General features: G+C 37.3%; 2 protein-coding genes across 3 annotated transcripts; one reads left to right on the plus strand and one right to left on the minus strand.

Annotated features, from left to right (window-relative positions):
- Positions 1-9,535: 9,535 nt before the first annotated feature.
- On the plus strand, positions 9,536-10,099 carry LOC133877986 (histone H4). The gene has a single exon (XM_062316463.1). The coding sequence runs from the start codon at positions 9,610-9,612 to the stop codon at positions 9,919-9,921; it is 312 nt and encodes a 103-aa protein (XP_062172447.1). The 5' UTR covers positions 9,536-9,609; the 3' UTR covers positions 9,922-10,099.
- Positions 10,100-11,604: 1,505 nt separating this feature from the next.
- Positions 11,605-20,922, minus strand: LOC133878098 (calcium-transporting ATPase 1, endoplasmic reticulum-type-like). Of its 2 annotated transcripts, none has more exons than XM_062316594.1 (9): positions 20,730-20,922; positions 18,849-20,309; positions 18,321-18,393; positions 18,106-18,227; positions 14,672-14,953; positions 14,172-14,549; positions 13,538-13,647; positions 12,491-12,719; positions 11,605-12,368 (listed from the first exon to the last, which is right to left on the minus strand). In XM_062316594.1, exons 2-9 carry the CDS (start codon positions 20,280-20,282, stop codon positions 11,784-11,786), a joined length of 3,213 nt encoding a protein of 1,070 aa, XP_062172578.1. In that variant the 5' UTR covers positions 20,283-20,309; positions 20,730-20,922; the 3' UTR covers positions 11,605-11,783. The 2 variants fall into 2 exon arrangements, with proteins under 2 accessions (XP_062172578.1, XP_062172579.1); XM_062316595.1 differs by having other exon boundaries at positions 18,849-20,357.
- Positions 20,923-27,939: the final 7,017 nt, after the last annotated feature.

The following is a 27,939-nucleotide window of genomic DNA, read 5'->3' on the forward strand; positions in this document are numbered from 1 at the left end:
AAACCTCCTGTTTCCCTCCGTTGAAGTTTTTCCAATCAGCTAGTGAGTAATTTAATTCGCCTACTCACATCCCCAAATTTTGATGAGCTCCAATCATGTAATTCCTGCTGACAACGGGATAGAAACCTCCTTGTTGACCCTAAAGAAGGTGCTTGGACAGTTCGGCAATGACATGCATGTGTCACCACTTCCTTGCAATAACGTAGTTAAGTGTTTGGCAAAATTAGGCAATACTATGATACTTGTCAATGTAAAAAAATTAGGCTTCCATCCATGAGCAAGCCGTTTCCTTTGCTCCGGGTGATGGGCCAGGTGATCCTTATAGCCGTCGTGTAGTCCTCTCCCGGTCAACGGTGTAGGGGTTTTTTTGTCCCGATCTTTCACTTACAGGTTTCTCTTTCTGTCAAAGAGTATACCATTGTTGAAGACTACAGGGAAAGGTTTGGCAAGTTTTCACTTGTCGGAGGAAAGAAGCGGGGAATCCATATTGGTTTGGAAGATGTGCCGGATCTGCGCGCAAAGGCATCTAAATGCCTAGCGGGTAGATTGAGGGTCCCGAAACAAGTTAACAAAGAAGCTTTCAAAGCTTTTCTTACTCGTATATGGAGGATAGGGGGTGACATATTTTTTAAAGAGCTTAATGAAAATCTATGGTTGTTTGAGTTCGAAGATGACAAAGATCGCAATAAAGTTCTTGAGGGTAGGTAGTGGTCTTACAATAGAATGATCCTCATCATCGAAGCAATTGAAGGCCAAAAGCCCCCATCCTAGATGAAATTACATTATAGCCCGATCTGGCTTCAAGTGCATGATATGCCACTCGAGTGCATGAATAGAGGAGTGGGGACGAAGATTGGAGAATCCCTTGGTCCGGTTTAGGAGGTGGAGGTGGCGGATGGTGATTTAGGATAGGGTCAATATTTGAGAATTCAAGTGGTGTTGGATCTGTACAAACCACTTGAACGTGGGCATGCTCTCTTTGTTGAAAGGGAATCATGCTGGGTGCCATTTAAGTATGAAAAGCTTACGGCATTTTGCTTCAAATGTGGAAGAATACTCCACGAGCATGAGGGATGCCCGATTCCATCGTCAAAGAGAGCAAATCACAAGGAAGGCATGTGGGGTTGGGGCTCGTGGATCAGGGTGGCCTACCTTTCACAAGGTCTTGATAAACCAGAAGGAGGCCAGTCGGACATCCTCTCAGATTTTTTGACTGCGAACGACGGAAGACAACGGGGTGTGCGGGGAGGCTGAAAAGGAAACCATTCCCATTCTGGTAACGTCCCAAAGGGAAAGAAGTCTGCTCCGGATTCTTTGGCTCCGAATTCCTCGGCATTGTGCCAACAAGGGGACCGTTACGACCATTATGGCGGGAGTCCTGAAAGAAAAGGAGTTTCTTCGGGGCCACGAATCTCTGATATTAATGGATTGGCGGATCCAAAGGTTAAGGGGGATCATTTTCCTTTTAACGCAAGATCTCGAGATAAAAAAAAAAAAAAAAAAACACGGGACACGGAGATTCGAAGGGGATAACTGGGCAGCTTGAAAGGGAGCTGGCTTCGGCTAGTAGTGGCCCAGTCTATAGGCCCAAACAAAGCTTTAGAAACCCTACCCAGGTGGATGGCCCAGTGGAAGGTCACGGAGCCCACACTAGTAATGCAAATAGGATTTCGTCTATAAAGGATAATCCTAAGGAGATTTTGGACAATTCACAACCTGCTATTCTGGAAGCTATGACCTTACCCTCGTCAGAGGGGACTCTCTCTATCCCAATTGGGAGTCACCGAAAATGCAAACAGATTGCGAGAGAAGCACCTCTTCGGAGGGTGAAGGAGTTGAAATCATGGGTGCTTCCTGAGAAGAGAGGATATGAGGTGCTAGGTCAAGACGAGGAGGTAATTATCCAAAACAAAAAAGACTGCAAGTTTGTTCTGAAGATGACAAAGATCGCAATAAAGAGAAACCTGTGAGTGAAAGATCTTTGTCATTGAAAATCTATGGTTGTTTGAGTTCGAGGATGACAAAGATCGCAATAAAGAGAAAATCCCCTACACCGTTGACCGGGAGAGGACTACACAACGGCTATAAGGATCATTTGGCCCATCACCCGGAGCAAAGGAAATGGCTTGCTCATGGATGGAAGCCTAAACTTTTTACATTGACAAATATCGCAGTTTGCGATCTTTGTCATCCTCAAACTCAAACAACCATGGATTTTCATTAAGCTCCTTAAAAAATATGTCACCCTCTGTCCTCCATATACGAGTAAGAAGAGCTTTGAAAACTTCCTTGTTAACTCGTTTCGGGACCCCCAGTCTGCCCACCAGGCATTTAGATGCCTTTGCACGCAGATCTGCCACATCTTCCAAACCAATCTTGATGGGCCCCATGGTAGGCCGAATCTTAAAGATCCCTTACAAGTTCCAGATGGGCCAATCACAAAGTCAAGGGAGAAGAAGATCAAGGAGGCAATGCAAGGATTGGTACAATTCACTTGGGCCGAGTTTGCAAATTTATCGAAGCAAGACTCCAACATTCAAGATGGGCTTGAAAGAAGAAGAACCAACTTTAATTCATGTGATACAAGCAACAGATGGGGGCGGCATAGCCTAGTGGTTTCTTGCAAACTTTTTATTTCACTAAGTATAGGCATGTGGGCCTATTTTTATGTTTCTATGGTTGTAGGCCTTTAGGCCTATTTGTTTTATTAAGTGAACTTCTTTTATTAGCTATAGAAGTGTAGTTTAGGATATTTTGGGCTTGAAGATGTTCAGCCCATGTCTTTTAATTGATGTAGGCCTTAGTAAGGTTAGGGTTTCATGGAGAGGTTTTAAAAAGACTTGTAGCCGCATATGCTAGACAAGTTGATTGTGAATGAAGTTTTGTTCTTCATAGAAAACTTTTTAGTTTTCTCTACTTGTTCTTGATTGAACTAAGAACTTATCAAAGGCAAACCCTTTGTGGCGTTCTCACCAAATCTAGGTTCTTGAAACAAGATTTCAACGGGTCTAGATTCTTTGGACTTGATTCTTGGCTTTCTTGGGTAGATTTCAATTTGTTTGTGGGTTCAAAAGGGGATTTCATCCTGCGGGTTCACATCATTTGGTATCAAAGCTCAGGCTCCAAATCAGGTCTTATTTATCCTTTTTCTTTTCTTTTTCTTCTTTTCCTTTTTTTTTTTTTTTAGTTCTTGCATTCCTTTCTTCATTCTTATTAATTTCGTGTTTCTGTTCGGAAAAAAAAAAAAAAAAAAAAATCGTGTTAGAATTCAGATCTGTGATTTTCACAATTGGTTACTCGTGTACTTGATTCAGGAATTCAGATTTGTGAATTCTTTAATTAATTACACCAGTCTTTGCTTTAATTTTTTCAGATCTGAAATTGTCAGATTTGAATTCCATTCTTGATTGCTTTTGCGAATCTCTGCTTAAATTTTTCAGATTTGAATCCTTGCTTTAACTTCCATATATGTAATTTTTCAAATTTCAAAAAAAAAAAAAGAAAAAAAAAAAAGAAGAAGAAGAAAGAAATTTAAAAAAAAAAAAAATAGCTATTTGATATACTTTGCAATCCGAAAATTGAAGTGATTTGGTGTTGATTGATCTTTATCTTCAAAGGGATCAAGTGTATCATCTTTAGTATCTTGTGTCCTAATTGTTCTTTCCTCGTACAAATTCTTTTAGATCCGTGTCATTTTTTTCCTTTCTTGTTTCTGGAATCTGTTGCTGGTTGGAATAATACAAGGTGATGTCTTGATTTAGTTCAACTAGTTCTTAAAGAACTTGAAAGGGAAAACAGGTGAAGTGAAAGACTAAAAGAGTGGAAACACGAGTGGAGTGACAATATTTGAGTGTAAACACGTAAGGGAGTGTGTGAGGTTTTTACCACTAACATATTTTTTGTTTTGTAGTGCATTGAAGTCTCATAAGAGTGACTCAACACCTAAGGAGGAGGTGGATAATTCATTCTTTGTATTGCGGGCCATGCAACAACAGTTTGAACAGTTGAATTTGGTGTTGGAGGAGGTGAAGAATAGGATGGATCAGCAAGAGGTAGTCATTAGAAATCTGCAAGGTGGGTAAGATAGGAGGAGACGTGCGCCTAGCATTGAAAATGAGTTTGAAAACGAAGGAGATGATGATGATGAGGAAGACATAGCATCTGAAGTTGGAAGGGGCGGAGTTGACAGACCTAGAGGAGGTAGGCATGGAAGAGGACATGGGAGAAATCCAAGGGGTCGAGATGAGGTAGATAGGAACCTTGGGAGCATCAAAATGAAAATACCATCTTTTCAAGGTAGGACTGACCCTGAAGCCTATTTAGAGTGGGAGAAGAAAATAGAGTTGATTTTTGATTGTCACAATTATTCAAAAGAGAAGAAGGTGAAGTTGGCAGTAATTGAGTTCACTGATTATGCAATTATTTGGTGGGATCAATTAATGACCAATAGGAGAAGGAATCATGAGAGACCTATAGAAACATGGGGTGAGTTGAAAGCTCTCATGAGGCGAAGATTTGTACCTAGCCACTACTATAGAGACCTCTACCAAAAATTACAAAACCTTACACAAGGGTCAAGGAGTGTAGAAGATTACCATAAGGAGATGGAGGTGGCTATGATTCGGGCCAATGTAGAGGAGGATCGGGAGGCCACAATGGCCAGATTTTTAAGTGGTTTGAATAGGGACATAGCCAATGTAGTTGAGTTGCAACATTATGTGGAGGTAGAAGATATGGTGCACATGGCTATGAAGGTGGAGAGGCAATTAAAGAGAAAGGGGACAGCAAGGTATACTTCAGTTTCTAGCACTCCTTGGAAACCAAAGTGGGATAGAAATGATCAAGCTATAGTAAAGGGGAAGGCCGAACCACCTAAGGGAAAAGATGAGGGAACTAGCAAGAACAAACCCAAGGTTGATTTCCAACCTTCAAGGAATAGAGATATTAAATGTTTTAAGTGTTTGGGTTCAGGGCACATTGCGTCTCAATGTCCAAACAAGCGAGTGATGGTTCTGCGAGACAATGGGGAGGTGATGACTGATAGTGGAGATGATAGTGATGAGATGCCCGAGTTGGTTAATGCTAGTGATGAAGATGGAGTGGAATACCCCGTAGAAGGTGAGTCTCTTGTTGCCAGGCGTGCTCTCAATACGCAAATTAAGATAGATGATATGGAGCAACAGAGAGAGAACATATTTCATACCAGATGTTATGTAAACAACAAGGTGTGTAGTATGATTATAGACGGGGGAAGTTGCACCAATGTAGCTAGTACCACCCTAGTTGAAAAGTTGAGCTTACCCTTATTGAAGCATCCTAAACCTTATAAGTTGCAATGGTTGAATGAATGTGGGGAGGTCAAGGTCAATAAGCAAGTTTTGGTGGCTTTTACCATTGGGAGGTATAGTGATGAGGTGCTTTGTGATGTAGTTCCTATGCATGCTGGCCATATTTTGTTGGGGAGGCCATGGCAGTATGATAGGAGGGTGATTCATGATGGGTTTACAAACAGGTACAACTTTGTGAAGGATGGAAAAACATTCAAGCTTGCTCCTTTAACCCCAAAACAGGTCTATGAGGACCAACTGAAGCTGAAAAGTGAGATTGAGCAAAAAAGAAAGAGTGAAAAAGAAAATAGAGAGGTGCTTGAGAATAAAGAAAAGAGAGTGGAGCCACGAGAGAAAAAAGAAATAGGACTTGCAGAGAGAAAAGGGAAGGCAAAGATGAGTTTTTATGCAAAGGAGAGTGAGGTTAAGAGGGCCTTCTTAGCAGATCAGCCTATGATTTTTCTTGTTTACAAAGAATCTTATCTTAATCTTAATCTTGATGAAACTAACCAATCTCTTTCTAGTTTGGCTCTTTCTTTGTTGCAGGAGTTTGATGATGTATTTCCGAAGGAGATGCCGAGTGGGTTGCCACCCATTAGAGGCATTGAGCACCAAATTGATTTCATACCCGGAGCAGTTATTCCAAACTGACCAGCTTATAGGAGTAATCCGGAGGAGACCAAGGAACTTCAAAGGCAAGTTGAAGATTTGTTGAGCAAGGGGTACGTGAGGGAGAGCATGAGCCCATGTGCAGTACCAGTGCTACTAGTGCCAAAGAAGGATGGGACTTGGAGGATGTGCATTGATTGCAGAGCGGTCAACAATATTACGGTAAAGTACCGTCATCCCATTCCTAGATTAAATGATATGCTTGATGAATTGCATGGCTCATGTATTTTCAGTAAAATAGATCTTAAAAGTGGATATCATCAAATTAGAATGAAAGAGGGAGATGAATGGAAAACTGCTTTTAAGACTAAACATGGACTTTATGAATGGTTGGTTATGCCATTTGGACTTACAAATGCGCCTAGTACTTTCATGAGATTAATGAACCATGTATTACGTGCGTTCATAGGCAAATTTGTAGTCGTGTACTTTGATGATATCTTAGTGTACAGCACGGACTTAGATGAACATATTGAGCATTTAAGATGTGTGTTAGATGTGTTGAGATGTGAAAAGTTGTATGCTAATTTTAAGAAATGTACCTTTTGCATGGAAAAAGTTGTTTTTCTTGGTTATGTTGTTAGTACAAAAGGTATTGAGGTGGATGAAGAAAAAGTAAAGGCTATCAAGGAGTGGCCAACGCCTAAAAGCATCACTGAGGTAAGAAGCTTTCATGGTTTAGCTAGCTTTTATAGGCGTTTTGTTAAGGATTTTAGCACCATTGTTGCACCACTCACTGAAATAATTAAAAAGAATGTTAGATTTCATTGGGGGAGTGATCAAGCAAATGCATTTGCTACTATCAAAGAAAGGTTATGTTCTACACCTGTGTTAGTATTACCTGACTTTAACAAAACTTTTGAGATTGAATGTGATGCCTCAGGAATAGGAATTGGAGCCGTTTTAAAGCAAGATAGGCGGCCCATAGCCTTCTTCAATGAGAAGCTAAGTGGGGCGGCCTTGAATTACCCCACTTATGACAAAGAACTTTATGCTCTTGTTCGCGCTTTAGAGACGTGGCAGCACTACCTTTGGCCTAAGGAATTTGTGATCCACACCGATCATGAATCATTAAAGCATCTCAAGAGCCAAGGTAAATTAAATAAGCGACATGCTAGATGGATTGAATACATTGAGACCTTTCCCTATGTCATCCGTTACAAGCAAGGTAAGGAGAACATTGTTGCTGATGCTTTATCACGAAGGAGTAGTTTGGATGGACACAGGAAGGCCGAATTGGTGAAGTCAATTCATGAGAGGGAGCGACTTCAAATTGCGCAGAAGAATGAAAAGTTTGCTTCCCAAGCCAATAAAGGGCGAAGGCGTGTCATCTTTGAACCAGGCGATTGGGTTTGGGTTCACATGCGCAAAGAACGATTCTCAGCCCATAGAATGACTAAATTACATCCTCGCGGCGATGGACCTTTCCAAATCCTTGAGAAAATTAATGATAATGCTTATAAAGTGGATCTTCCCGGTGAGTATAATGTCTCTGCTACTTTCAATGTTTTGATCTTTCTCCCTATAATACAAGTGACGATTCGAGGTCGAATCCTTTTGAGGAGAGGGGGAATGATGGGCCCCATGGTAGGCCGAATCTTAAAGATCCCTTACAAGTTCCAGATGGGCCAATCACAAAGTCAAGGGAGAAGAAGATCAAGGAGGCAATGCAAGGATTGGTACAATTCACTTGGGCCGAGTTTGCAAATTTATCGAAGCAAGACTCCAACATTCAAGATGGGCTTGAAAGAAGAAGAACCAACTTTAATTCATGTGATACAAGCAACAGATGGAGGCGGCATAGCCTAGTGGTTTCTTGCAAACTCTTTATTTCACTAAGTATAGGCATATGGGCCTATTTTTATTTTTCTATGGTTGTAGGCCTTTAGGCCTATTTGTTTTATTAAGTGGACTTCTTTTATTAGCTATAGAAGTGTAGTTTAGGATATTTTGGGCTTGAAGATGTTCAGCCCACGTCTTTTAATTGATGTAGGCCTTAGTAAGGTTAGGGTTTCATGGAGAGATTTTAAAAAGACTTGTAGCCGCATATGCTAGACAAGTTGATTGTGAATGAAGTTTTGTTCTTCATAGAAAACTTTTTAGTTTTCTCTACTTGTTCTTGATTGAACTAAGAACTTATCAAAGGCAAACCCTTTGTGGCGTTCTCACCAAATCTAAGTTCTTGAAACAAGATTTCAACGGGTCTAGATTCTTTGGACTTGATTCTTGGCTTTCTTGGGTAGATTTCAATTTGTTTGTGGGTTCAAAAGGGGATTTCATCCTGCGGGTTCACATCAAATTTGGATTCCCCGCTTCTCTCCTCTGACAAGTGGAAACTTGCCAAACCTTTCCCCGTAGTCTTCAACCTTGGTATACTCTTTGACAGAAAGAGAAACCTGTGAGTGAAAGATCGGGACAGAAAAACCCCTATACCGTTGACCGGGAAAGGACTACACAACATCTATAAGGATCACTTGGCCCATCACCCGGAGCAAAGGAAATGGCTTGCTCATGGATGGAAGCCTAATTTTTTTTACATTGACAAGTGTTTGGCAAAATCGTAATTTGACATTTAAAATCGCAGGTTAGCCTTTAAAATTATACGTTTTCATAAAAGTACTCTATTGTCTACGATTTGAAAAAAAACAGTTTTTTGTATTTTTAAATCGTATTTTTTAAAAAATACTATTCCCAAACGAAATCGCATTTTTCAAAAAGCAATTTTTTACGATTTAGTTTAAAGTCGCACTTTTTGTTTACGAAATAGCAATCCCAAATGCACCCTTAAAATTGCGTTTTTAAAAATCACTTTTTCAAATCGCACATTTTAAAATTGTTATTATATTCTACTATTTTTTACTATATTTAAAATCACGAATACCGAAAAAATTTATTTTTTAAAATTATACTTTGATGGTTTAGACCTTAAAGAACTTGAGATAAAATTAAAAAAATTAAATAAAACTTTAATAGAATTTGAATTTAAAAAGCGTACCCGAACACGTTTATTAAAAAATAATAAAAACAGTACCTTAAAAGCATTCACATCAAATTCTTCAAATTTTGAATAACAGTCATACATTTGTAATTTAAAGAATCACTTTTGGAAAATACTCTATAGTCCATTAAAAGATTCGAGCTTTTGAAGAGAGATGAGAGTAGGAAGAGTTTCTTTACTAAGCTTAAAAAGAGAAAAATAAATATATGAAAGATCAGGAAAGCATTTAAAATAAAATAAAAAATAGAGTAAGATAATTTTATAATTCTTCAAAATTTGAAGAATAAGGGCTTCTGACAGTCAAGCACTACTTTTTTTACTCTGTAAATTCCGGTTCAATCCAATTTGTAAACCTCCTCGAAAATACCACTCATCCGGCCACGTCATCGATCCGCACCACATAGTCAACTTCACATCTCAACCGTCCCTTTCAAATTTATCAACGACTCATAGCACCCCACAATCGCACAGTCTCGCTCTTTATTCACAGACTTGACCGAAGAATCCCCAATTCAGGCATTTGTCGCTGGCTATAAAACCTTTGGATGGTTTGGGGGTCTCTCTAATTTCTTTGGGTTTTAGCTTTTGTTCTGTGTGATTTTAAGGTGATTGAAAATGTCGGGGCGTGGAAAGGGAGGGAAGGGATTGGGGAAGGGGGGAGCGAAACGGCACCGTAAGGTCCTGCGTGACAACATCCAGGGAATCACCAAGCCGGCGATTCGCCGATTGGCTCGCAGGGGCGGTGTGAAGCGGATCAGCGGTCTGATCTACGAGGAGACACGTGGCGTCCTCAAGATCTTCCTGGAGAACGTGATTCGCGATGCTGTGACCTACACGGAGCACGCTAGGAGGAAGACCGTGACGGCCATGGACGTCGTCTACGCGCTCAAGAGGCAGGGCAGGACTCTGTACGGGTTCGGGGGTTAGGGTTTATGCTGTGAAAAGTCTTGCTGTCAAGAAAACTTGGATGGGTAGCTTTGTTTTAGGGTTTTTTTTTATTATTATTTTGTTCTAGTTGTGGTAGTTGGCTTTCCTTGTAATTCCACCTCTGAATTGCAACATTAAAAGATTTAATGGAAAAGTTAAGTTTTGTTAGCTTCTTCAATCCATGGGTTCTGTACCTCTCTCTGAAATTTACCTAGATCTGTTCCGTCATTGAAACCATACCAGATGCATTGGAATTCGGTTGAGTCAATTTTCTTTTCATTTACCTTTTATTTAGCTTTTTACTATTTTTATTTAAATATTATTATTTTACTAAAAAATAGAAATCATACATTTTGCAGTGAATAGTATTCATCAAATTTAATTAGTGAATAAATATTCATTAAATTTGATGAGCGCAGTAACATCTTATCAAATATTTTTTTCAAATTGTTAAGCCCGAAGTAATTCCCTTCAGCGTCTCCACTAACCAAAATGATATAATAATATTTAGGGTGCGTTTGGGATTGCGATTTCGTAGACAATAAGTGCAATTTTAAACCAAATCGCAGAACATAGATCGTTTGGGAACTGCGTTTTTAAAAATTGCGATTTGAAAACGCAGAAAATCTGCTTTTGCAAATCGCAGATAAGATGGTGCTTTTTTGAAAACGCAGAATTTTAAAAGGTAAATTCGCGATTTTAAAGGCTAAACTGTGATTTTGCCAAACGCTTAACTGCGTTTTTAAAAATCACTTTTTTCAAATCGCACATTTTAAAATCGTTATTTTAAATCGCACTTTTTGAAATCGCAAACCCAAACGGACCCTTAGTAATTATGGTATGTAGGCAGCTTGTTGGAACAATGGGGCCTCAAGCGGACAATTGTCCACGGGAAATGCTAAAAAACATCCCTTCATCCCCCCTTCATTCCCCTCTTTTCATTAAATAAATTGATTTTAATAAAAAAGTAGTCTCTGATGTGACATGAGACTACTTTTTCATTAAAATCAATTTATTTAATGAAAATGGAGGATGAGATGGGAATAAGGGGTGCATGTGTAGCATCTATATTTTTGTAAAATATTATTGTGCGGGAAAGAGTTAAAGAAAGAAAGAAACGATACTAATAAAAAAAACTTTTATAATGTGAATAGACAAAATGTTCGGCAGGACAAATTATAAATACTAAAAATAAAAAATAACTTCACAAAAACGTATTCATTTTGAGATAAAGGTATTGAACTAAAAAACGTCTCAAATTAGGGTATCCATATTTTCAAACGTTTCATTTAAAAATATTCTGTAAATTCTAACCAAATACCTTTAAGTGAGACGTTTAAAAACGTCGATACCCTAGTCTAAAAATTTTGAATACCTTTTAAGTGAGATGTTTAAAAATATCGATACCCCAGTTTAAAACATTTGTTAATTCAGTACCATTATCTCAAAACAACGTATAATTCGATGCCCTTTTATAAAGTTACCAAAAAAAATAACAATAATAATCAAATTTGACTAATATGAATAATTTGTCTAGAAATACTCTAATCTTTGTTTTCGGAAACAACAATCCGATAATTTGTCTAATTTGCTGGAAATGTTCTAATCTTTGTTTTCGGAAAAAGCAATCCAAACAACAAAGACAACTACTCTATTTGGGCTTACAGGCACCAGAACAATTCATGCATGGAAAACATAACGTAAGATCTAATAATTTTGTCTGAGAAATTTCTACTTCAAAGGTAGTACAAGTCCGTTTAAATAATCCAATTAAATATCAGGTCCAGGCCAACCCTAGCCAATTTAAAAGGATGAGGGTTATAGGTGGGACGACGGACCCAATTAAGGTCTTTTTGCGGTGCTTACTCTGCCTTGTGCTTTGAAGATTTTATTGCACTAGAAGTCCGCAATCCACTTGTACGCCTCCCAACAAACTTGAGCACCTCATCAATTAGAATCACCGGAAGAGCAACGGCCAACACCAAAAGCCATTCGTTCAGACTGAGAGGAACGATGCCGAAGACTTGAGCCAGAAATGGCACATAAAGGATTAAGAAGTGAAGGCCAAACGACACAGACATGGCCAGAAGGAGCCATGGGTTGACCCATGGAGGCATTGTCAATAGGCTCCCATCCTCAGAGAGAGCATTAAGGGAATTGAACATCTCTATGGCAACCAAGACGGAAAGGGAGAGAGTTGAAGCTTTGATTTTGCCAGAATGGAAGTAATCACATGGATTTGAATCAAATTCAAACACCCGTTCCCCAGCCGTGAACGGCGACACTGAAAATCCCTCCCATGAAGGGCACTGACCCCAGTTAGCAAGTTGAGAGTAGGACACAAGACTATGACCATCTCTGCTCAAGTCAATGCCCATGAATGAGTGATGCGTGTACCATATGATAAACACCCCAACTGTTGCAATCCCAACATAGAGCCCGATCACCTGTACAGGTTTAGGTATGCAGTTCAGTTTTTTGAGTTAATTCCACATAAATCCAAATCCTATTCGGGACAAGAATAGGAATAACAAAAGTTCAGTTGGGAAAATGCATGTAATTGAAATACCAGATAGCGGAATAAAATCCACGCAGTGATCAATGAGTCGTCACTTCTTCTAGGGGGCTTTGTCATTATATCTTTGTCGGGAGGATTGAATCCCAAAGCTGTCGCTGGGGGTCCATCAGTAACAAGATTGACCCAGAGAAGTTGAACAGGAATCATGCCTTCTGGAATACCCAAGGCAGCTGTCATAAATATAGAGGCCACCTCACCAATATTTGAGGAAATCATGTACCTGCAGTAATATATGGGGAGGGAGGGAAGACGAAACAGTTCATGTTTAAGAAATGGGTTACATAAACACAAACCAAATAGAATTTGACAAAAGTCTTCAGTGGACAAATTCAATCGAAGTTGGATCCAACTTTGGCATGGTTCTGGCTAGTGAATGATGGTGGTATGAGAATGAAGTCAAACCACTAAACAACTCCAGTATATGTTAGGCAAATATGCAACAATTTTGAAAACATTATGAACTCATGGATTCAATTTCATTGTCAATGAGACTTCCATGATGTAACTATCAGTCAGTTACCCTCACACAAGTTGCATGCTCACACATTTCAAATTTATACTAAACAGTAAATACTGCGTCCACTATACTTGCTCATTTTTTCATGATATGGCACATTAAAGACAAGGCAACTACCACAGTTTTCAAAATTTTAAATACCACCGCCACCCCAACAAAAGGAGCAGGCAACTATCAGACTTTTTGAGGTCTCTAGGGCTTACCATCCAAAAGATTCCGTGGGTGGTGTATAACAGCCGTCAATCAAACAAGATATTCATCAACTAGGGTACCTAGGTCTTGGTACGTAAAGTCTAGGGCTTTGACCACTTTCCAACAGTCCCTTCCCCAACATAAACTCACACAAAACAAAAGAAATATTACCAACATGGATAAAGATAAAGTTTTGTGCTTAAGCCTCTCGAACAAGAAATTCCTAGTCAGGAATTGACTGAAAAACATCTTCTATCACCAAGATCTGCAGTCACTTACTGAGTATTAAGCCTGTTATATCTGTGAACTTGCTTAAATGGAGAACAAACCTGATAAAAGCCTTCATATTGTTGTAAATAGATCTGCCTTCGCCTACAGCAGCAACTATAGTGCTAAAATTATCATCTGCTAACACCATGTCAGAAGCTTCTTTGGCAACCTACAATGAGTGCAGGGGATCAGGAGTAACAGCGAAAACAAAAACATAGCAGCTAAGTTAGACATTTCTTTGATTTTGATATGGTCACAAAAATAGCAGGTGGCACAATAAGATTCGCCACCAGCTCAATGATGTACAAACACATAGAAAGCGACTGATATTTCACCACGAGCCTTTTAAGGCATGAACATATAAGTAGGTCTTCATACTGAATAGCCATGCACATGGCATATGTACTTGCACACTGTTGCAACAGTAAGCAAGTTAACTGATGAACAAACAAATGATCAGTCCCACCTAATAAATAAATGCATTTGCACAGCATTTCCAATGAAAATAAGAAACAAAAGAACTCTGGATGGTTTTACTAGATAGCGACATCGTGCATACCTAACCAAGGTATACACCACAGTTTCATAGTATAGCCATTTATAGAAACATACACCCACTTTATGACTCCATCTGAAAAATTCCAACATAGAGATATCAAAGAAACGAAAAGAAGAGGAAACTTTAAAGAGTACCTCAGTCCCGGAAATGCCCATTGCAATCCCAATATCAGCCAATTTTAAAGCAGGTGCATCATTGACTCCATCCCCAGTCATTGCAACCACTTCACCATCTTCTTTGAGCAACCTAACTATCTCCTGTTTATGTCTTGGTTCAGCCCTAGAGAACAGAAGTCCTCCACTTTGTCTAAGATGATTTTTCTGATCAGGATGATCCATAAATTCTCTTCCTGTTATACTTTTTGAGCTAATATTATCACCAGGCCCCAAAACACCTATTTCATGGCAAATAGCTTCAGCTGTATTCTTGTTGTCTCCAGTAATAACCATAACACGAATTCCAGCAGCTTTGCAGTCCTCAATTGCTTGACGAACCTCTCTCCGAGGAGGATCCTTTAACAATAGGGTGGAAGTTAATAAGAATCATTGAAATTATTATTAGCAAAAATGAATAGAAAAGAAACAGACAAAACTTTTACACCATACAACAAACCATAGACGTTGAGACAACTTACCCTTAGCCCAACCAAGCCAACAAAAATAAGTTTATTCTCAATTAAAGAATAGTTGGATGGATCAAGTAAAAGTTGATGTGCTGGATGGTCTTCATCGCCGTTATAAGTCTCAAACTCCAAAAGTTCATCTTTGTATGCAAAACCCAAACAACGCAATGCACTTGTTGACATTTCACGAAGGCGCTCTAAGATAAGATCCCTTGAATGTTGGTCCAATTCAACAACAGAACCATCAAGCAGCTGCATGAATGAGCTTCTTTCCAATACATTTTCCACTGCACCCTGCAACATTGAGCAGTGTTCAATAAAGTTAAAAATATCCAACAAACAACAGTGAGCAGAAGAATAGGACAAGTAGCATGACAACACCAGTAAAGGGCACATCTTAGACTTCAATTAATGATTTTGATGGTACCATATAAGAAGAATAATATAAAAAATAAAAAGACAAACTCATACACTCATAAAATTAATTTTATAAAATAAAAAAATAAAAAAAGACAAACTCATAAAACACCAAGAACAATCATCTGGCAAGATGGTTCAAATTAAAAAAAATTAAAAATCAATAAAGAGGAACCCAAACAGCATGTGTTGAACAAGGAAAACTACTTATCTAGATAATTAATCCAAGAAGTGATAAGGAGCTTCAGAGAGAGCATAACATGATTTGCTGGCAAAAAAAATAAAAAGAACAGGAATATGCTGGGAGACAGAATAGGGAAAAGAAAATCAGGCAACAGCTCTCCTTAATAAGTCACATCGCGATAGTATCAATTCCAGAAATGATTTTCATACACGAAAATGAAGACAAAACAGCAAGTGCGTACAAAGCTCAAGATTAACACAAAGCATCAGCATCAGTGAAATTAAATGTGATTGGCATTTGGCTCTCCAATCTGTCCCTGATTTAATAAATTTAAGTCATCCAATAGATGAGATTTATATCTGTAATTTTAACAAAAGGCCAAGGGAATAAAGCCGCCTCAAAGTTTTCTTCCAGTACTACCTCTCTTTCAGAAATTTCTTTATTATTTAGTTGACCAATATTGAATACCTAGAAATCTCAAGTCATCCTACACCTGATCCAAGTATTACACTATGCTTTAATAGGAAAACAAGAAACATTTGTAAAGAGATAACAGATCAGATATTTATACAAAGTACAAACTAAAAAGACATTAGATGGTGTTCAACCTAAAAGATGTCCTTGCTTGTACACTCTATTTAGAATACCAAAAGTGGTGCTGCCAGACCATTTCAGTGGTGCAAGATAGCAGTAAAATAACCAGGTAACTTCTCTCCAATATTTGCTTTTAGAACCAATATGCCTAATATCTTTCTTAAGTTTAATTTAACTGTGGCAAACATATCATATCGCATAAGTTCAAATTGTTACTTTTTCTTGGTTAGTTAAAATTTAGAGAAAATTGCTAAATTGGTCCCTATGGTTTGACATTGTAACAAATAACTCCATGTGGTTTCAAAATGAACTTATAAATCCTTGTAGTATGCTCTATAACAAAATGATCCCTCCGTACAAATTTTGGCTATTTTCCGATATAGTCCTTATGAAACTACAAATTACACTCAACTAAAAACTTATAAAAATAAAAAATAAAAAATAAAAATAAATGTTAAGGCTAGGGTAGTCGATCACCGCCTCTGGTCGATTATAAAAGTGACTGAACCACCCCTATAGCCATGGGGGTGGTCGGCCACCCCAGTGATTCTAGGTTGGCCGACTACCCCAACCCAAACCTTTTTTCTTCTTCTTTTTCTTTCTTTTTTTTTTTAAAAAAAAAAAGTTTTTAACAACTTTTTATTTTAAGATAAATTTGTAATTTCATAAGGACTACCGGAAAAAATGGCTGAAATTTGTACGGAATGATCATTTTGTTACAAAGGCATACCACAAGGATTTATAAGTGCATTTGAAACCGCATGGATTTATTTGTTACCCACAGGGACCAATTCTTCTGCTTCTAGGGCAGCAGGAGTTGTAGCACCCTGCGTGAGAAAATTCTGAACATATTTTTTTTATAAGTAAATAAATTTTAAAGAAGTACAAATAATATAATGAATGTAGAGAAGTTGTGATGTAAATGGAGGGGCACAATGGGCTTGTAGGCTCTTGATCAATAAGGCATTAAATTTGGACAAAAATCCTTTAAATAATTCAGATTTGTGCAAGTTTGATCGATTGAGGTTGGGGTTTGATCAATCGAAAATGGCATCTTGACGTGGCAGGATCACATGGATGGGTAGGTGAGATAGAACCGTTGTAGTTGGATCTGGGTGATTTTGACCGATCAAAGAATAAGTCAAATTGATCAAGAATGGCATCTCCACATGACAATGCCCCATGGAGCAGTAGGTGAAGATGGACTCCCAAGATTTGGTCAGTCAAACTCCATTCAATCGAACTGGGTTTCAAGCGTATGAGTAGTTGAGATTCGACGTGCAATCTAATGTGAGCCGCCACATTTCGATCAATCAAACTCGTTTTTAAACGTGCGTGAAAAGCTTCTTAAAACATCAAAAGTGAATAAAAAACTTATTTTCTTCACCGCATTCCCACCCGCCGGGCGGGGGGGGGGGGGGGGGGGGGGGGGGGGTGTTAGAAGTGATCAATGTAGACTAGGGTTTAGGGTTTTGTGAGTCCCAACTATGGGATAAATTGCAAATGTTGGAGCGAAACGTTAAAGGGTTTTAAAAGGGACTAAGAAAGTATTGTAAGTAAACCCACTTCAAAAGCAGAAAAGTTATTATACATGAAATATGTTTTAATATTTACACAGTAGAATAGCATGCAATGACGTTTTATCATATGATATGAGCCCATGAATTCCCTAATAGTCTTATTTTTCTTTATAAGTAATCACAAGTTCATTAAAAAGCGCAAAGGCACAACCCAAGTATACAGGATGTATACAAGAGAAACACCTAACTAGAAAAAGAGAAAAGATCTAGAAAAACTTGAAAGCTAGAAACATTAAAATCAAAGACAGCAGCCCAATGGTAAAGTGTCTTAAAGAAAAAAGCCTTTAATTCCACCAATGTCCGCTCACGGCCCTTAAAGTTCTGATCATTTTTTTTCCTCCAATGAAACCACATAAGGCAGGACGGTATCATCTTCCATACTACGCCAAACTAAAGCCTACTAACTTGCCTTCTCCGGCATGCAAAAAGGCCTACCACTCGAGTGAAAGGAACAGCATTATGCAATTTTCACTGCGAGTTTTCAATAAAAGAAATAGCAGTACGCCACGTGGTAATTATAAAACAGTATAATTATCGTGGGGCGTTATAGGAGTGGTGGCAAATTTCCAAAACCATTTCCACAATATGCCTTGCAAAAAGGCCTATTATAAATTAAAGGGGTATAAAGCTCCAAATATAACTACAACTCTGAAAGAGATTGGGGAATGTACCTTTACTAGCAAAGACTTCTTCCCTGATCTGGAATTCACAATAACACCCATCGATTTACGATCACGGTCAAACTCTAGAGTTGCAATCCGATGCTCCTTTTCATTCCATAGTTGAGAACAACCTTTCATGAAAAAATTAAAAAGCTTTCAAAAGCATGTCACAAACAGAGTAACGAAAAATGAAATAATAAATTATTCAAATATCAGGCACATACGTAGTGGATCACCATGACCCAAAGAAGAACCAGCATCAAAACCTTCAGGGAGTCCCATCTTCTCAACCAGCACCTGAAAAGACAAAGAAACTGCAAAGATAAGGAACTTATATCCCAAGCATTCTGTAAACATTGTCCAGGCACTAGCTAAGGTTTGTGCAGTGACTTCAGAACAACAGGTTGTAGTAAACATTGATCCTTAACCAATATAGTGCTTTATAGAAAACACTTGACAGTACAATTGTACTATGTAATATAGTGACAAACAAGAAGCACAACTAGAGTAAAGCAGTGTTAGGTGCTCCTGCTGTCTAAAAGGATTGGATTCTGACGCTAATCACTGAACTGATAGTAAGGAGGTTTTGACCACCACAACAACTCAGGTCTTAGCATCTCATTTTTCCCCTTGCTTCATGCAAGCCCTAGGATCATTGAGCAGATAAAACATTCTACTACTTTAAACATAGAAATCCATATTTTACCAGTATAACCGGAGAAAAAAAAAAGTAGTTAAGGTTCTCATTTCACCTTCAATGCAGCCTCGGTGGGCATTCCATTTGCAACATAATGATTCCCAGATTGTTCAACACTTGCATCATTGCACACAGCACACACCTTTGCGATCATTTGAAGGTTGGCATCCATTCGACCCACTGGCCAGCCTTGTATTTGTCCCTCAAAAGGATCATATTTAGTCCCCTCCACATCAAAAGGTCGGAGTGTACCAGGCCTAGAACCAACAGCCACAAGCTTCGCCACTGACATCTGATTGGTAGTCAAAGTGCCCGTTTTATCAGAACAAATCACAGTTGTACAACCTAGAGTCTCAACACTTGGCAACTTCCTTACAAGTGCATTCTTTTGAGCCATCTTTCGTGTTCCTAGTGCCAAGCATGTCGTGATAACTGCTGGCAAACCTTCCGGAATGGCAGCAACTGCCAATGCCACTGCAATCTCAAAGTAATACGTACACTTCTCAAACGAGAACTTAAAATTTCTCGGCCACCCATCAACATATTCCCAAGTGAGAAAGTACTTCACATTAATAAGCCAAACCACAGCACATACCACTCCAATAATTGCCGTTAGAGCCTCCCCAAACTCATTTAACTTCTTCTTCAATGGTGTATCTTCCTCGCTCTGCGATGCTTCATGAATTTGTGAATGCACCTTCCCTATCTCCGTATTCATACCCGTCTCAGTAACCAAGCAGATACAATTTCCATTCACCACAGTCGTCCCTGCAAAAACCATACATTTCTTGCCCTGAATATCCGAATTTTCAGGTACAACCTTAACAGTCTTGCTCACCGCTTCACTCTCACCCGTCAACGATCCCTGCTCAATCCTAACTGTTGAGCTTACCAAACTCAAAACCCGCATGTCTGCCGGTACCTTATCACCAACCTTTAACTCCACAATATCACCCGGAACAAGTTCCTTCGAGGGCAAATTAGCAGCCCGTTTACCATCTCTGATCACTGTGGCTTGCTGCGATTGAATTTCCTTCAAAGCTTCCAATGCTTTCTCTGCATTGCTCTCTTGCCAGATTCCCACAATGGCATTGACAATCAAGATCAAGAAAATTACAAGCGGCTCCACAAATGCTGTAATCTCCATTTCACCGCCTTCTTCGCCATCATACCAAGCCAACACAAATGATACAACTGCCGCAACTAACAGAATTCTCACTAGAGTGTCATTCAACTGGTCCAATATCAGCTTAAAAATTGATGTGCCCTCGTGCTTCTCCAATTCATTGCAACCGTAGCGCTGCCGCCGCTTTTCTACTTCTTCCAATGATAATCCATATTTGCTGTTCACTTGGTACTTCTCCTCGCACTCGTGAACCTCTTTTGCCCACGCAGGAAATGTCTCTTCGTTCGAAGATCCCGCTTCAAATTTCTCTCCTTTTCCATCAAATTTCTCTCCTTTTCCATAGTCTTGCGCTCCTTTTCCCATTGATACTCAGCGAGAATGAGAGTACTCCTGAAGAAATCGAACAAAAAAAAAATCGGATCTTTTCAGTGGTTTCACCTGAAATAATGCAACATAACCTAGGATATCACAATCTGATCATGCAAATTGGTACATATGATATTGAAGCCCTAACTCTACCAAACACTAGAAAAAGTCAAAGAAAACCGAATAAAAAAAAATCGAATCTGTCTTTTCCTTGTTGTTCTAATTCAACTCAACCAATCAACTGATTGCATCGGACAAAGTAAATGTTCTGCACAATTTACGTCCAGATTAACGAAAACGATAAGGGTTTAACACAAAACCCTTCACCGTCAATGAATTTTCTCAGCAACCAAACAAAGCAGAGAAAATATGAGAAACTAGACATCAAATAATCCGAATAAAAAATCAATCTTTGCAGTAAATAAACCAAAAAATCTGAATTACCAGATTTGTGGAGCTCAGCTGAAGCCTCCTCCTTTTCCTTCTCGTTTTTCTTTTTCTCCCTCCAAAGTATTACTCAATGTGAGACCGAGTGTGAGAGAGAGAGAGAGAGAGAAACAGAATCAAAGCAACCTCTCACGCTTGCTATGAAAGACAAATCGTGCATAAGAGCGATTCAACTGCTCGCTAGGGCGTTCACGGAGGCAGGCAATTCATATACGGCCATACGGGGGAGGCTAGCCAGTATGATTGCGCCACGTGGGGAATCGGACGCCCTAGATCTACGATCTGGGCCCACGTTAAGGAGGAGACTTTTTCTAATAGTGAGTAAGTGCACAAAAGTAATGGTGGGACTGTGTAGCTTTAGTACGGAGTATCCTTATATGGCAAGTAATTTGGGCAAAGTTAATATATTGTTTTAAGTTGTTAAGCAAAGAGAAAAGCTAGAAACTAACATTTTTATTTAATAATTATTTTATAATGTTAACGACAGTTTTAATTAATTTTTAATTTTTTTATTAAAAAAATAATATTATAAATTAAATATTTATTTTATAATATTGACGTGTATGTTCCAATTAACTTTTAAATTTTAATTTTTTTTAATAATAATTGATTTAAAGGTTGGTTGGCACTACAAATTATCATTGTGAACTAATTGTAAAATAAATATATAATTTTTAACATTATTAAAGAAAATCAATAATTAATTAAAACGAACATGTCAATATTGTAAAACGGACAAAAAAATTTCTATAAATTTTAGAAAATATGTATCCCTGTAAAATATTTATAAAATAAAAATATGATATATTAATGCAAACGTTTCCTTCTTATGATAAACAATTTTTGTTGCGAAAACTTTTTTTTATCTCTGTAGTGGAGCTCACACGAGGAAAGGTGGATCTGTCGCTTTTGTAAGGAATAATGGAATAACCCTTTATGCCAAGTAATTTCGATTAAGTCATCTATACTTTATTACAATTTCTTTTTATAAATTGATTTGGTCTTTTATGTGGTACTTATTATGTGATTAATTAAATAATTAAATTTTATTGTTTAATTCTTTTACTTATTTCGGGTCATATGAATTATCACATAAATTTATATATATATATATATATTAGAATTTGCATGCTATATAAGACTTTTCAAGCTCATAAAAAGTTATTTTAGAGTATGAGTAGTTTAATTAAATAATAATAGTTATAATTATCTATTTAAGTCAGATTTTTAATTATTTATAGCAATATGGTGTATAAATTATGAAAAATGTCAAGTTTTTATTGGTCATTGTAAGAAGTCTTTTAGTTTGATTAAATCGGAAATTTCCCGAAGACCCTGGTAATTCAGATTTTCCTGCTTTAACCCTGCCGGTTTGTGGGCTGTGGCGTGAGTAGGAGTACTAGTAAATTCAAAGTTTGCGTGTGATAAAATCTGCAAAGTATTTTAGTAAATAAAAGAAGTCAAAAAAATAATAATAATAATAATAAATTGAGTTAGATCTCTTGAGTACAAGTTTGGAAAGATTTATAATATATTTTTTACTGACTTGTTTGGCAAGATTTAGAGTACAACGTACGTGATCCTTTTTTCTGTTTTTTTTTTTTATATTGGTTACGTGATCCTTTTTGTTAAACTAATTGAAGTCTTTCCGAATATGGAAGTAACATACCGTAGGCGTAGAGGTAAATAAAGATGAGGTCATGTTAAAGAAAAGCAAGCCCGGGAGCATAACAGAGCAGTGACGGTCACTATTCACAATTTTTTTTTTTTTTTTTACATTTATCAATAACAATTAATATCAAAATATTTTAACATTTTTTATTTTTTATATTATATCAATAATTTTTTATTACTATTTAAATAAAAAAAATTAACAATACACTACTTTGTTCTGTACATGTATTTGCCAAACAAGCCTTCTTATACATTCAAAACGCTTTTCGGTTTGGTTGTTCGTTTGAGATTTAAAAATTAAATGTAAAAGATAATAAAATCTCAATAAATATTCTGTTTCATGTAATTTTTCTACATTGTCCAAAGAATAGTCAAGTCAAATTTAAGAAAAGTTATATTCATGTAATGTTTCTAAGACTTCCAAAAGGTTGGTCAGATTTTGTATTATGAATTGAATCAAGCGAGTTTAAGGAAAAATAATGGAGAAAGATTAATTTATTCATTTCTGTTAAGAAAATGGGAATGAAAATTTTGAAAAAGAAAAGAAAGACATGACGGGTCCAACATTTTAAATAACGTAGAAGACTAGGGGTTCCATCTATTTCTTTCTTTCTATCTTTCTTTTCTTTTCTTTTCATTTCTTTTCTTTTAAACTTTTTAAGGTTGATATTTCAGATTACTTGAAAAACGAATTTTCCATCCTTGACAAAATTTGAAAGCTACTTTCTTTTGTTCTTCTAAGCAAGATATAATTTATTGAAACAAAAAACAAATAAAATACACACAAAAAAAGGGTGGGGGGCCTAACATACTAAAAAGGCCATTAAAAAGATCGAAAATAAGTAGAAGAATTAACTCGATTAAATAAGTTATTGGCCCACTTGCTAAGAAGATGGCCGTCGGAAACAACGATTTTTAAAACAGTCCAAAGGTTGGACTGTTTGGAGGCATATCCAGTGGCCACAAACGAACTGAAAAGTCACAACGAAGAAGATTGCAATCGAATTGACCTTATTAGAGCCACTAGAGGAGCACCAACAACAATATCCGTCAAGAGAAATGCTAGACTTATGAAGAAAAAAAATTCAAAATTTGATCCTAAAATGATATGTCACAATTTCATAAAATGGTTACACATTACGTGAAATTGTGACATCATTTAAAGACCAAATTTTAGAAAAACAATTTGAGATATGTAGCATTTCTCATCCCCTTGAGAAGGTGGTCCTTAGCATTTCTCAAAACCGATTGAGCCATATAACTAAACACCAACTCCGTCAATGAATTTAGCAGCACCCAAGCCAACGGACAAACCAATAAACCTAAGCGTTTACCGTCAATGAATTTAGCAGCACCCAAGCCAACGGACAAACCAATAAACCTAAGCATTTACCATTGCGGAATTCGACTTTAAAACGTAGCTCTCACTATGACAATTAGAATGCCATACCCACCCAAGTGGTATGAGGTGGTGGGGTTTTCACTTGGCTTTCAGATAGGGATGGCCAGTGAGTCCCCAAGGGGAAGAATTATACACAGGAGAAGTAATCCTAACGAAAAGAACAAAGGATATGGGACCCGATCTCAAAATCATGATGATATTTGTATTTTGTGCATTATTGAAGTTACAAATTAAGCAATTTTTATTGGTTTCATCGACGACGTTGGATTAAACTTGTATGGGTTTGTTTCTTTTGAGAAATACTAGTCTTTCTATAAAAAATAAATTAATTAATTAAAAAAAAAATCTAAATTTTGATCTTCAAATGATGTGTTACAATTTGATGTAAGTAATTATTTTGAAAAATGTGTCACCTTCTCATATAATTATGACACATTATTTGAAGACTAAATTTTGAAAGAAAAACATGAAAATTATGGCACTGCATTATTAGCACTCTACGCAGCTAATGATTTCTTATTATAATAAGATAACAAGATCATATACTTATTGAGGGGGAGGAGTTTTTGGCAATTGAAAATTCCTCAAATTTGTTCTTGGACTTGGAGAAAGTTGCTAAAACTTAGGTTTCGTTTGGTTTGCGGAATGAGTATTCCATTAGGAAAATGAATAGTTATTCACTAATTTCAAGGAATAAAAGAAAATGGAATGGAATGATTATTTCTAATCTTTAGTTTGGTAACAACTCATACACCTTAATTGGAATCCAATCAAAATTACCAAAAAAAACCTCACATTATATATATATTTTTTATAAAAAAAACTCAAATTATGAAAAAACAAAAACAAAACTAAAAATAAAAATTTGAAAAATGATGGGTGGCCACAACCACCCCTGGAGTGGTCTCCGGGGGTGGCCAACACCTCGAGAGTCTACCACGAGGCATTTCGGGGGTGGTCGACGCCCTATGTAGCTGGCCGACCAGCCAGGGTTAGGGTTACATTTTTTTCATTTTTTTTTTTAAAAAAATAAAATTAAAAGAAAATAAAAAATAAGAGTGTTTTTTCTGAAAATTGTAGTCCATTCCCATTGAAATAACTATTCTTCTCATTTTTTAGAGGAATTAGTATTTCTCTTCGAAAAGGAATGGTTATTCCCATTGGAATAACCATTCCATAAACCAAATTAGGCCTTACAGATAGATAAAACAATGAGTTTTTTTAAAAAATTTGAAGTTGGAGATGGTAAAAATATCCACCTCTGGTTTCAAAATTGGCACCCAATCGGGATGCTATTTGATAAGCATGGCTTCAGGGTTGTGCATTACTCTCACATTATGGGTGAAAATGCGGGCAGATAATAACCGTCCACATCAGTTATTCGCATATGTGGATGTTGTTATTAAAATTCATTATCCGCATATGCGAATGATGATGACAGTTTTAGAGTATGCGGATGCGATTAATAATCGCACCCGCATTGCCTTTATATATAATATATATTTATATATTTAATTAAATTTACCAAAACGAATTCGTTTTAAATTTGGTAAGTTTATAACATTTAGGTTATGTTAGATTTTTATACTATCATCTCAAAGTTATACCTTACTGTATTTACCTTTTTTCTTTTTTCTTTTCTTTGGGTAATCAAAATCCCGATTACTCTATGAGACAATAACCCTCTATGATTGATAATCGTGAATTTTGTAACAAGTGAAATCTTGATTTATTTAAGCTTGTATACAGTAATTCACAATGTACCTCATATGCAGATAGCAGATAATAACCGCATTTAATAACACAATAATTATGCGGATGTGAATGCCTAAAAATGATAACCGCATTATGCGGGTGCGGATATTGCTAATAAACGTGTCTGCATCCGCATTTTCACCCATATCTCATAGTAATTTGGAGGTTCGGGTGTCCACGTTTTTAAAGAACGGTTGCTGGTTTTGGGGGTCAACGAGCTTTTATCAGTTGGTGGATATCTAGAGTAGCCTTTCTCCGGTCACTCTTGGGGAGAAAGATAAACCTTATCTAGGTTGTTTCTAAATCTAGGATTTTTTGTGTTCTGATACATGGAATGCAATTAGGGAGAAGCACAATTCAGTAGATTGGTTCTCTCTGATCTGGTATCCTCTAGTTGTTCCTTGTGAGATACTACAAATATACTAAAATGCTTTCTGCCTTGCTTAATCAAGCTGAGGCTGATTGTATTTATAGAGAAGTGTTTAACAACTTACAAAACAGAATTACAATGTACAGAGAGTTGTATTTGTACTCTATGACTTAACCTAGATAGCTATGTATTTGAATATGCCATATCTCGACTGATTGTGATATACAATATCAGTTAGTAGCTTATCTAGTGTTGTTTAAATTCAAATATTGAATATGAGAGTTATCCTTTATACGCCCCCTCAAACTCGGAGGGAGTGAAACAACTCGGATCTTGTCCCTTAGTATTGAAAATCTAGAACAAGATAGTGGCTTTGTGAAGACATGCACAACTTGATCATCGGTGGAAATGAATCTGATGTTGAGAGATTTAGAAGCTACCATTTCACGAACAAAGTGAAAATCAATTGCTATGTGTTTGGTGTGCGCATGAAATACCGGATTTGAGGAGAGGTAGGTGGCGCCAATGTTATCACACCATAGCACTAGAGGTATTTAAGCTGAGATGCCAAGTTCAGTCAATAAGGATTGTAGCCATGTTAGCTCGTTTCTTGCAACTCCAAAAAATAAGATTATTGCCTAACACAATAACCTCCGATTGATCTTCTGTCATCCCTGGACCCAGCCCAATCCGCATCAAAAAATGCTTTGAGTAAAGTAGAAAAAGATTTCTGAATATGTAAACCAAAATTTACTGTCTGTTTGAGATACCTTAGCAAACGCTTAGCAGCCTGTTAGTGTGGCAACAGAGGTTTTTGCATAAACTGAGAGAGGCGGTTTACAGTGAATGCAATGTCTGGTCGTGTGAGTTGGAGATATTGAAAAGCCCCAATGGTGCTTTTGTAAAGAGTTGGATCATCAAAAATTTCACCGTCAAGAGCAAATAGGTGAACAGAGGTCGCCATTGGGGTGCTAACTAGCTTGGCATTAGTCATTTTAGTACGCTGTAAGAAATCTAGAATATACCTACGTTGAGAAAGTGTGATGCAATCTGACTATTTGGACACTTCAATACCCAAGAAAAAATTCAAATCACCAAGTTGTTTTACTGCAAACTCTGATTCCATCCGTTTGAGTAATTCGGTGATAGCTTATGGCTTTGAACTGGTGATAATTATATCATCCACATATATTAGAATATATGTGATGATCTGTCTAGACTTGTAGATAAACAAAGAAGAGTCGGACTGAGAAGCCATGAAGCCAAATTCTAGCAACTTAGAACTCAATCTAGAGAACCATGCACGTGGGGCTTACTTCAAGCCATATAGGGCCTTTCGTAGGCAACAAACATGGTTGGGAAATTGTGGATGATTAAATCATGGGGGTTGAGACATATAGACTTCTTCAGTTAAAAAACCATGTAAAAAAGTATTTTGAATGTCTATTTGTTTGATAGACCATGCGGATGAGAGAGCAATGGAAATAACCAAACGTACCGTGGTTGGTTTAATAACCGGGCTATAGGACTCTGAGTAATCAATACCGGCTTTTTGCCTTGCTTAATCAAGCTGAGGCTGATTGTATTTATAGAGAAGTGTTTAACAACTTACAAAACAGAATTACAATGTACAGAGAGTTGTATTTGTACTCTATGACTTAACCTAGATAGCTATGTATTTGAATATGCCATATTTCGACTAATTGTGATATACAATATCAGTTAGTAGTTTATCTAGTGTTGTTTAAATTCAAATATTGAATATGAGAGTTATCCTTTATATTCCTAAACATGCATTTATAGCCCTGGCTTGCTATGAAAAATGCTCCAACTACTGAGAACCAGCTGCTGCATTGGGGTTTTACAAGAGATGTGAAGTGTGCTTTTTGTAGAAGTGTGATTGAAGATAGAGATCACCTGTTTTTCAGTGTGGTGTTGGTAAGAGAATTTGGACTTTGGTCATGCAGAATTGTGGTGTTTTGAATCCTCCTATAAGATGGGAAGAC

Source organism: Alnus glutinosa, chromosome 9 (genome assembly GCF_958979055.1).
Source record: "Alnus glutinosa chromosome 9, dhAlnGlut1.1, whole genome shotgun sequence".
Taxonomy (NCBI): Eukaryota; Viridiplantae; Streptophyta; class Magnoliopsida; order Fagales; family Betulaceae; genus Alnus; species Alnus glutinosa.

Coding starts and splice junctions, on each gene's coding strand:
- LOC133877986 (XM_062316463.1), top strand. CDS start 9,610: ATGTCGGGGCGTGGAAAGGGAGGGAAGGGATTGGGGAAGGGGGGAGCG.
- LOC133878098 (XM_062316594.1), bottom strand. CDS start 20,282: ATGGGAAAAGGAGCGCAAGACTATGGAAAAGGAGAGAAATTTGATGGA. Junction 14,954..18,105: donor AGAAGTCTTTGCTAGTAAAG/GTACATTCCCCA, acceptor TCAATGTTGCAG/GGTGCAGTGGAAAATGTATT. Junction 14,550..14,671: donor TTGGCTTGGTTGGGCTAAGG/GTAAGTTGTCTC, acceptor CTATTGTTAAAG/GATCCTCCTCGGAGAGAGGT.